The 11,373-nt window shown below is 40.8% G+C and overlaps 2 protein-coding genes across 2 annotated transcripts in view; both read left to right on the forward strand.

Moving 5' to 3' along the window:
• Positions 1-2,288, forward strand: part of LOC108784881 (trypsin-like) — a 5,466-nt gene extending 3,178 nt beyond the window's left edge. Inside the window, exons 4-5 of the mRNA XM_018553816.1 lie at positions 1,291-1,427; positions 2,139-2,288. Of these exons, the coding sequence (XP_018409318.1) occupies positions 1,291-1,427; positions 2,139-2,288 (287 nt within the window). The remainder of the gene's footprint in view (positions 1-1,290; positions 1,428-2,138) is intronic.
• A 3,962-nt stretch (positions 2,289-6,250) lies between these two features.
• Positions 6,251-11,154, forward strand: LOC108784874 (trypsin-like). Its single transcript, XM_018553809.1, has 5 exons — positions 6,251-6,290; positions 7,390-7,543; positions 8,787-9,040; positions 9,312-9,448; positions 11,005-11,154. Exons 1-5 carry the CDS (start codon positions 6,251-6,253, stop codon positions 11,152-11,154), a joined length of 735 nt encoding a protein of 244 aa, XP_018409311.1.
• Positions 11,155-11,373: the final 219 nt, after the last annotated feature.

An 11,373-nucleotide genomic window follows, 5' to 3' on the forward strand; every position in this document is an offset into this window, starting at 1 on the left:
CAAATAACATTACAAGTAAGAGGAAAATTCTACAACAGGGGAAATCACCCTTTAGACCACTGTCACTGGTAGGATCAGGTGTCCCCATTGATATTTTGCCTGTAAGAGCTGTACAATTTTGGAATACTCATCCAGTTCTGTCCCACTTACAAACAGAAGTCATAGACAGTTAAACAGACTTGACAAAGGTTCTTACTCTTCCCTATGCTATCAAAAACTTAAAAAAAACAATGTTGTGGTCTTAGCTATACTTTTACACTGTGATTAAACATAGCACAAAACATAATTCTGTTATTAATTTTTCAATTTGGTATAATATTAGTAACTAACAAAAATAAATATTAATTGATCAGTAACTGTAGCCATTTCTTGGTAATAATACTGAATGTACAGTAATACGATTATCTAATCATGGACCTGCTGTAGCTTTGTATAGTCCCAAACGGAGAAACAAAAACGAGTACTAAAAACAAATATATCATTTATAATAATTTTTTTTACATGAAGGGAACGTGATTCATTTTAGTTTATCGATGTTTTTATTTTTTACGTCTTTTTTTTTTAACTGTTGTACAGGACCCCAGGAATGGGTCCTACAGGGACAATATATCCCTCCCTTGTTTAGGCGGTGGTCCCGTTAAGGTCGCCTGGTATTCAGGGTTCTCGCCAAACAGGGTGATGGGTTCTGTGTCGGACTTGTAAGGGAAACTGCTAGGCAGGCTTCCCGGAATTGCTAAATATACATGGGTGCCGGAATCCAGAGGCTCAGAGAGATTTCGGGTGGGACAGAGCCTCAATCCCTGACTACAGCCAGTTCTGATAACGAAAGGGTTAACCCACCACCCAGAGGGGGTGTTAAAACAGAACAGGAAGCCAGTCAGTCGCTGACTGTGGGGAGTGTTTGGAGCAGGACATGGCTATGCATGTTAAGCTGTGGAATACAGTCTACCGAGACACTGCTAGGCATTTGTGTTCATACCCTAACCTTGAGGCTGGGACACTAACCCTGAGGCAGGGACTCTAACCCTGAGGTGTGACTTAGCATACAGGCGCTGAGCCGAATTTGGTATGTGCTGAATATAAGCCATTTTTATTTGACTGTTTTTGGATAAGAATAAATGTTTATTTGCTGATACGGCTGGCTACCGGTCATATCCGCCCTGAATATTACACTGTCTGAAGTTCATTTTTTTATACATTATTACCTGAACCAACAACCAGACTTGTAGATGCCTCTTCTTTGTAACAACATTACAGAATATTAATGGACATTTGGTTTTTATCTTGTAGCCAACATGCCTAGCCTCCTGCAGTGCGTGAACGCCCCCGTCCTGACCGCTGCCCAGTGTAGCAACGCCTACCCCGGTGAGATCACCAACAACATGGTCTGCGTCGGTTTCCTGGAGGGTGGCAAGGACTCCTGCCAGGTAATACTTTACTATTTTACACTTTTATGCAAAGTATCTTACTATCTAACTTTCTTTAAGCCAATGCCTCTCACATGGCTAGAATCCACAGCTGAGTTGCCTTATGTATAGAAACTCTCATTGCTGCCATAAAATTATAAAGGAATGCACAAAAACATTCTTCTTGAGATCCAGCTTCAGGCTGTCTCATTGTCTGCCTGGGGTCAGTGGTGGTAGCAGCTGATCAGAAAACTGTCATGCAACATGAGTGTTGTAAGGATTACAAGAACGAAAACTAAAGTATTGGGCAATTGACAGTTTTATGATCCTCCAGTGGCCCATACAGAGTGTCAATGATCAGGAATGTGATCAGGCAAAAGACAAATCAGCCTCTATGGGGGCTTTAGAGCCAGACACCGAGCTCACATTTCAGCTGTGGCTGGGAGAGATTAAAAGAGAAAACAGCACACACAGCTATTCTGATTCTTACTATTGTCATTCTTGATTGGATATCTTGTTTAGCCTTCTTGACCATTTAAGTCTTTCTTTTCACCTTCTGTTTCTCTGCGGGTGGAGCTAAATTGATACAATTGATTTCCTTGCCTTGTAGACATAGAATCCATCTAAAGAGCATTTGAAACCAACATTTGAACGTTTCATATAAAAGCGCACTCTTTGTGTGTAAATTCAAGAAAAAAACATGGTCTTTAATCATCTCTTTTACAATTTCAGGGTGACTCTGGTGGCCCCGTGGTCTGCAATGGACAGCTCCAGGGGATTGTCTCCTGGGGATATGGTTGTGCCCTGAGAAACTACCCCGGTGTCTACACCAAGGTCTGCAACTACAACGCCTGGGTCTCCAGCACCGTGGCTGCCAACTAAATACTGGTCTTTTCCTGTCATCGAGTACACAGCTGTATAGTTTTTGAATAAATTGTTATAAACAACTGAAATGTTTTGTGTGTTATATTAAAAATCATCTGCGGCAATATTTAATCTAAAACATTGTTAAAATATTGATATACAATCTGGCACATGAGCACGCGAGTTATAATTATCATGGCACCATGTTAATATTTCAGCATCTTACTGATGCCAGGGGTTAAATACGGCACCACATCTGTGCTTTTTTACTGCAAGGGAAAGGAGTCATCCTATAACAGGATATCAGGGCCAGTGCTCAGTGGACCTGCTGATTCTGCAGGAAATTAAAACCTTTGAACACCCCCCCACTCCAGTTTGTGCGGTAAGGTCCCTAAATGATCAGTCTGCCTGAAAGGTCAGTCTGCCTATGACCAGCAGCACCAATGCATGGCAGACCTCAGACCAGAACCAATGCACTGAAGACCTCAGACCAAAACCAAGTCCCTGCAGACCTCAGACCAGAACCAATTCCCTGCAGACCTCAGACCAGAACCAATGCACGGCAGACTTCAGGCCAGCACCAATGCACAGTAAACTTTATACCAGCACCAATGCATGGCAGGCCTCGGACCAGCACCAATGCATGGCAGACCTTGGACCAGCGCCAATGTGAATAACACCGCTCTTAGTTGTAAAGAACAATGAGCTCAATAGTAAATAATCCAAGGCGTGTAAGTGGGTGACAGACCGGTGACGGACCCCTTCCTGGTGGCAGGCCCTTAGGCAGTGCCCAAATGGTCAGTCCACCCAAGGTGGTCCTCAATGCTCCATAGAACAGAAACAAGAAGTCATCAAATGATGGTCTTACATCCAAGGGTAATAAAGGAACTTAGCTGGTTCATAGCCAGACCCTTGTACATCATTTTTATGGACACTCTGATGACAGGTATGGTCCCGGCTGATTGGAGGAAAGCGAATGTGGTACCAATATTCAAAAAGGGGAAAAGAAGTACACCGGGTAACTACCGGCCTGTCACCTTAACATCAATAGTGTGCAAAATATTCGAGGGCATGATAGGACACTACATGCAGGAATTTGTGAATAAAACTGGTATCATAAGTAGTAACCAGCATTGCTTCATGAAGAACCGTTCTTGCCAGACCAATCTATTAACATTTAATGAGGAAGTCAGTATTAATTTGGAAAGAGGAATACCAGTAGATGTGGTGTATCTAGACTTTGCTGAAGCATTTGACACAGTACCCCACAAACACTTACCTCATAAACTAAGGTCTATCGGGTTTGATGAAATTGTATGTACATGGGTGGAAAATTGGCTGCAAGAACCGTAGTGGGATTTTGATACTAACACAAATATTTTACATTGACATTAATTAACATATGTATTATTATTATTATTACGTAGCAGTTACACAACATAATCTTAGGTACCTGTAGAGTAACTCGTTATAATAGAGATACATATTTAACACTGAACTTTTCTTGCATATTATGGTGTAATGACATAGATAAGAGCTGAAAGAACCCTTTTATTGTTCTTAGTGTCCTTCACAGAAAACACAAGCTTCACAAGCACTGCATTTTCAGTTGCATAGTTTTGTATAACGTTGAGCATATTTAAGCAGATACATTTGAAACACATCTCTGCATATTGGCAAAGTATTGTAGAGAATAATGAATAAGTAAACTGTTTAGTCTTGCATTCACGTATACACATAGGGGTCTATTCACTAAGCTGCCTAGGCAGCCGAGCGACTAACCGACCCGAAGCGAAGTGAGCCGAACGCTGTTCGGCTATTCATTTCAGGCTGGTACGGCTGAGTGCAGAAGGAGTTCGACTCAGCTGATCCAACATCTGGATCGGCTAAGCCAAACCTCCGGCAGGCTACTCACTGCTGTTCCGCATATTATCATAGATGCCGAACAGCAGTGAGTGAATAGCCGAAAGCTGCCAAGCGGCATACGGCTCGGCTGTTGTGCTCGGTACCTCTGTAGTACCGAGCAGAAAAGAAAAAACTGTTAAAAAAGTAGTAAAAAATTAAATAGAAAACGATTGGGGCAGAGCTAGCAGTGACAGCTAGCTCCGCCCAACTGTTTTCTATTGGCCGGGCAGTTCTGCTGCCGGCAGAATAAAAAAAAAAAAGAAAAAATCACCATAGGAATGCATAGCTAGATTCCTATTGGCTATTTCAATTTGCAATAGCCAATAGGTTTCTGCACTTCAGGTCCCCTCTGCTGATTGACAGCAGCAGTGGGCGGGTGCAATAGCTAGTTTGCTATTGGCTATTGCAAATTGAAATAGCCAATACTGAGCTTTGGGTCACGGGAGGAGGCTAGTTTATCTCCTCCCGTGACCCTTAGGAGAACTATGGGGAAAAGCACTTACCCCATAGTTCTCCTTTATGGCATCAGCATACCAAGACATTTTGGACAATTTCATGCTCCCAACTTTATGGGAACAGTTTGGGGACGGCCCCTTCCTGTTCCAACATGACTGCTCACCAGTGCACAAAGCAAGGTCCATAATGACATCGATGGGCGAGTTTGGGGTGGAGGAAATAGACTGGCCTGCACCTCAACCCAACAGAACACCTTTGGGAGGAATTAGAGCGGAGACTGCGAGCCCGGCCTTCTCGTCCAACATCAGTACCTGACCTCACAAACGGTCCAACATTCCCATGGACACACTCCTAAACAATGTGGACGCCTTCCCAGAAGAGTTGAAGCTGTTATAGCGGCAAAGGGTGGGCCATTAGAGTCCATGTGCGTGTAAAGGCAGGCGACCCAATACGCTTGGTAATATAGTATATATAAATATATATACTGTATATATACATATATATTTTTTTATTTATTTTCCTTGCTCATGATTGGGTAGTCTTTCCAAAGTGAAATTACACTGCATTAAATAAGCTAAGGGGACATTTCCCCGGCAAAATGCAAATTCCTATGCAAAGTAAACACCCTATTTGCCTTTTGCAAATCAACGCTACACATGAAATAGGTTTAAAATATGGTTTCAGTCCAACTCCAGCCAAAGCTTATTTTTTTTTATTTTTGGACCTGGAATTGAGAAGAAACAAAATTTCTGTTTTCACTTTTAATTGTTAAGTGGAAGTGATGGAAAGTCACTCTGTTGAGGAGATGAACTGCAAAAATTTGAAGCAGCAAAGCGCTTTTTTCAGTAAAATGAAAAAGGTTCAGAAGTTATGTTTGGTTATTAGGTGTTGACAGGTCTACATGATCTCAGAAGCGTCTCAATCAGATGTTTATTTGTCCATTGAAGCCCATTACCGCTATTACTATATTTGCCTTCCTGTCTCAGTTACACCCAGCCATCCTTACAGCTTGTCCAGCTATCTTAGGGATATGAAGTGAGGTAAAATCCACCCAATAGGGTCATAAAATCTGAAAAAAAGAAGTCTGTATTTAGTTTCAAATCAAAAACATAAAATATATTTCGGATAGCACATCAGTAAAATACGTAAAAGAGAAAAGGACATAAAGTAAGTGAATGTAATGTAATTGAAATTTGAGTGCTAACTATGAGCTAAATGATTTTGTTCCAAGCCGAAAAAAAGCATGATCTTTTTTAAAGATAATTTGAAAAATGGTATGTACAGTATATGATGGTAAAAAAAAGTGGTATGTACATAGTGCTACATATGGTGGTATGTTGCATACAATTATAATTAAAAAATTAATGAACTTTCATATATTTTGCTGGATTAGAGCTTCACATTCAAGGTTTCAGATATCTGTAAAATATTTTGAAATAGGTTAAAAAAAAACAGAGTCCTTAAGTAACCAGCCTTCTCGTGTTCAGTGTCCCACCTGGTTATTCATTTGTGCATTGATTACTTATCACAAATGGGGCAAAGGTTAGGTGAAAATATTTCATTTTTAGGTATAAATACCCAGAGCTACCACAGCCTACTCATTCCTGACCATCATCGCCATGAAGTTCCTTGTACTCTGTATGCTCCTCGGAGCTGTTGGTGAGTCATCCTTGGTTCTTGACATCCTTCCTTACTACATCCTATCCTTCCTTGACAGAAGCATATCAAAAATGATATCAACAGAAATGTAATAAGGCTGAAAAATACACAAATATCTGTAAGATTCTCAATGGAAAATCACACATTTAAACACATATAAGACAAACCCTTGATGAAGCAGATATTTATACACCTTCATAGTAGAGGGAGAGGGACACCTTCTTCACCTCACAAATGACAGTCACTTTCCTGAATATGGCAGGGTGCTGTTATTTTGTCACCAGTTTTAAAATGTCTTGTAGATATTGTTTTAAAAGCAAATACTTCAAAAGGCAAAACCTATCAATATGTGCTACTAGAGAAAAATGCATCTAGTTAAAGCCATAAAGATTACATTTTGAAGAAAAAATTACTTTAAAGTGAATGTAAAGACCAAAACGTCAGGTTATTTTAATGCTTGGATAGAGTAGGGAAGGTTTGAAAAACCCTTGTGAAAGTTTTTCTTTCTCCTCAAAGAGAAGGGAGACACAATGGGGACACCAGAACAGGTGACCCCATTGGAAGATTTACACTTACCGCTTGCTCTGGTGAGAACTCAAAAATTTTGGATTTCCCATCACTTTCTGTGTTGGTAACAGCGGCTGTCATGGCAAATACAGAGGGCACTAAATAACTGATAGGGAGTCTTACCCTTCCCTACTCTATGCAAGTCTAAAAAAGGAAGTTTTGCCTTTACATACACTTTAATCTGAGCTGCATGACATCTGCCTACATGAAAACATGGTGTTATACAACTGCTAAGAGACACCAAGACATCAGGAACACTTGCCCTGCATATTCCTTCAACTTAGAAAATAAGTGTTCCCAAAGCACTGACTTGCAATGTAAAGCTGTGGTATGAATTGGTGGTCTACTTATATGCCCGGATGAACATTAGAAATCCTGAGATTCCTGAGTGGCTTTCAAGACATCATTTTAAACTGGGAAGGAATCTTTTAGATACTTTATTTATTTAGAATTATTATTATGTTGAATGTATTGCAAAATATATGCACTCTCAGAACTTTTTAAAATAAAACTTGACTTCTTCCCTCATCAGCTGCTTTTGAGGAGGATGATAAGATTGTTGGAGGCTACACCTGTGCCGCTTACTCTCAGCCCTGGCAGGTATCTCTGAACTCCGGCTACCACTTCTGCGGTGGCTCCCTGCTCAACAGCTTGTGGGTGATCTCTGCTGCTCACTGCTACAAGGCGTAAGTTTCTCAAACTTGCAAAACCAATTCAACACAATGCTTTTTTCTTAGTTATAAATAGTTGGATATAAACTAATTAATATCTAGTACCCACACAGTGCATCTGTAGCTGCATGCCATTAGGTGTAATTGTTTGTGCTTAATGAACTACTGAATTTTCTATGCTATCATTTTCAATTAATTTTGAGTATTTGTATTTTATGCATCCCAAAGAAGTCCCTGTGAGTAAGCCCAGTGCATCCACTGACATGTTTCTCATTCATAACAACATCACATTCACAGAGAATGTAGAGGCTGGGACATGTTTTCCTGAAACCCTCTTCTAGTCCGCAGCCTGTATTACCACTCTGTGGCCAGACAGCTTCGACTGAGGGAATTTCTGAACAGTAATTAACACTGATAATAGATAAAGAGCACAGGGATTAATATAAACTCTATCCTATACAGATACAGACTGGCTGCAGCTCAGCTCACAATACAACAATATCACCTACAGCACAGTATACAGTACAGAAAGATTTTTTTGTCCACTAAAAATGACATACATTAAAAGCACATTAAAAACTGATTAAAACGTTACTTCTATGTAGCAGTCTTAATAGGTTTCACATCAAGTTACTATGTGATACAGAAGCCTCATAAATTAAAAGGAAACTTCTTTTACCAACTATGAGTCAGCCAAATGCTCCTTCATTTGCATCTCACACACTCCCCCTTCCAGCCACTGCTGCTCACAGTTGGAGGGTTTCAGCAGCACAGTCAGATCCCCCAATCCAGAAAGCAGTGAGCAGGACTAGGTGTGGCCAGGTGCTGATTGACATGCTACAGGCTAGTGAATCAGCAGTGACAATGCTGATAGCTACGCCCACTGCAACATCTCCTCCCACTGTAGTGTAAGAAGGCTCAGCCTACCTAAGGCAGTTCTGCTCTCCATTCAGTAGTGCAGCATGATTGCCACCTCATCACAGCACCATTAGGTGGACCTCACTGGCAGGAACAACAAGTATGTGTGAGACATTCCATGGGGACCAAGGGGAAAAAGATACGTGCATCTACTTCTACAATTAAGTGCAGCACATTTTTCAAAGGAGGCCATAGTTCTACTTTAAGTAAACCCTTAGAAATAGGAATTCTGACTTATATAGACTGACCCTAACCAATCTGTTTGAGAACATTCTACAATTTATTCAGTGGGACAGATATGTATGCAAATATGTGAACTTCCTACTTTGTAATTATCCAGGAGCATGCAGGTCAGACTGGGAGAGCACAACATCTTCACCTCTGAGGGCACCGAGCAGTTCATCAACTCCGCCAGAGTCATCAGACACGCCAGCTACAACTCCAGAACTCTGGACAACGACATCATGTTGGTCAAGCTGGCCTCTGCCGCCACCCTCAACTCCTACGTCAGAGCCGTATCTATGCCCTCTGGCTGCCCTGCCGCCGGAACCAACTGTGTTATCTCCGGATGGGGCAACACTCTCAGCAGTGGAAGTAAGTAGAAGGGAAATTAACAGGAACATTTGTAGTGTAAGTTTACAAAGGGCACTTCATTTCCAGCAATGCTTCCAGCTCATTGGCAAGTGTGAGTAGGAAAGATTTTTGAAAATGTCCCAATTGTAAAAACAATGATGAAGTGGAACTTCTAACTGTCTAAAGTTCAGTTTTATACATTATTACCTGTATGAACAACCAGATCTGTAGATGCCTCTTGTTTGTAACAACATTGCAGAATATTAATGGACATTTGGTTTTTATCTTGTAGCCAACATGCCTAGCCTCCTGCAGTGCGTGAATGCCCCCGTCCTCACCGCTGCCCAGTGTAGCAACGCCTACCCCGGTGAGATCACCAACAACATGGTCTGCGTCGGTTTCCTGGAGGGTGGCAAGGACTCCTGCCAGGTAATACTTTACTATTTTACACTTTTATGCAAAATGTCTTACTATCTAACTTTCTTTAAGACAATGCCTCACACACGGCTAGAATCCACAGCTGAATTGTCTTATGTATAGAAACTCTCATTGCTGCCATCAAATTGTAAAGGAATGCGCAAAAACATTCTTCTTGAGATCCATCAACCCCTGCTGTGCTATTTGACCACATAGCTATAAATAGTGTGACATAAGCTTCATTGGCTGCAGCTCCACCTGCCAATCTTTGGACTGACAGTGAAAATCAATGCACAGATAAAGCTAACCTGAAGCAATCTGCTTTCTGTTAGCACGCGTAAGGAACTCCCAACCTCAGAATCATAGAGCGGGCAATCACTGCAATCCAAATTTCTGCTGACATCTAGAAGAGTGTTACGGCAAACCTGGCTAATTACACTGGCTGAGTTATATACGGTTTGCTTCCTCTTAACGAAGAACACAGGTGAAGGATTCTTTATATATTTTCCACCCTAAAGGAAGATTCTGATTCTCGTTGTGACTGTTGTTTGATATTCTATTCACAAAGTCAGAATACGGGGTGACAGTTATTTTCAGTCCAATCAAATTGTTAAATTATAGTCACATGGCTAAAATAAAAATCTGTCTCTCTGTGTAAAGCTTTGTGAGCCCAAAGAACATTTTCTGTTTTAGGAGAAGTGATACCCTGGTAACAGAGTTTCCTTTTTGTGTAGCAAACTCTTTGTAACACTGTTGTAACTATGATGTAACACTTTTCTTTAGATCAAGTCCAGCAATACAAAATTGTTCTCGTTTCTGACTTTTTTTGTAACATTCAACATTAGGAATGGCTGTCATTTTTATGATGGCCATTTGTAGTCATGTATGAGGTTTAAGAGGACCAGGTTACCAATAGTCTTTAGCTGTCATACTAGGATAGCCTTATTGTTCAGTGATACTGATTTAAAAAAAATATATTATTATTATTATTATTTACTTGCAATACCTTCCTGTCAATCTTGGGGTGTCACGCTGAGTCTCAGGCTGTCTCATTGTCTGCCTGGGGTCAGTGCTGGTAACAGCTGATCAGAAAACTGTCATGCAACATGAGTGATGTAAGGATTACATGAACGAAAACTAAAGTATTGGTTAATTGAAGGTTTTATCATCCTCCATTAGCCCATACAGAGTGTCAATGATCAGAAATGTGATCAGGCAAAGGAAAGATCAGCCTCTATGGGGGCTTTAGAGCCAGACACGAGCTCCCATTTAAACTGTGGCTGGGAGAGATTACAACAGCACACACAGCTATTCAGATTCTTACAAATGTTAATTCTTTTTTGGATAACTTGTTTAGCCTTCTTGACCATTTAAGTCTCCCTTTTCGCCTTCTGTATCTCTAAAGGTGGAGCTAAATTGATGCAACTGATTTCCTTTCCTCGTAGACATAGAATCCATCTAAAGAGCATTTGAAACCAACATTTTAACATTTCATATCAAAGCACACTCTTTATGTGTAAATTCAAGAAAAAAAAATTGGTTTTTAATGAACTTTTTTACAATTTCAGGGTGACTCTGGTGGCCCCGTGGTCTGCAATGGACAGCTCCAGGGTATTGTCTCCTGGGGATATGGATGTGCCCTGAGAAACTACCCCGGTGTCTACACCAAGGTCTGCAACTACAACGCCTGGGTCTCCAGCACCGTGGCTGCCAACTAAATACCGGTCTTTTCCTGTCATCTAGTACAAAGCTGTATAGTTTTTGAATAAATTGTTACAAACAACTGAACTGTTTTGTGTGCTATATTAAAAATCATTTGCTGCAATATTCCATCTAAAACACTGTTAAAATATTGACCTACAATCTCGCACATAAGCACTCGAGTTATAATTATCATGGCATCCAGATTCATCTTCATAATCTTACAGATGCCGGGG

Source organism: Nanorana parkeri, unplaced genomic scaffold (assembly GCF_000935625.1).
Source record: "Nanorana parkeri isolate BGI_ZX_2015 unplaced genomic scaffold, ASM93562v1 scaffold130, whole genome shotgun sequence".
Taxonomy (NCBI): domain Eukaryota; kingdom Metazoa; phylum Chordata; class Amphibia; order Anura; family Dicroglossidae; genus Nanorana; species Nanorana parkeri.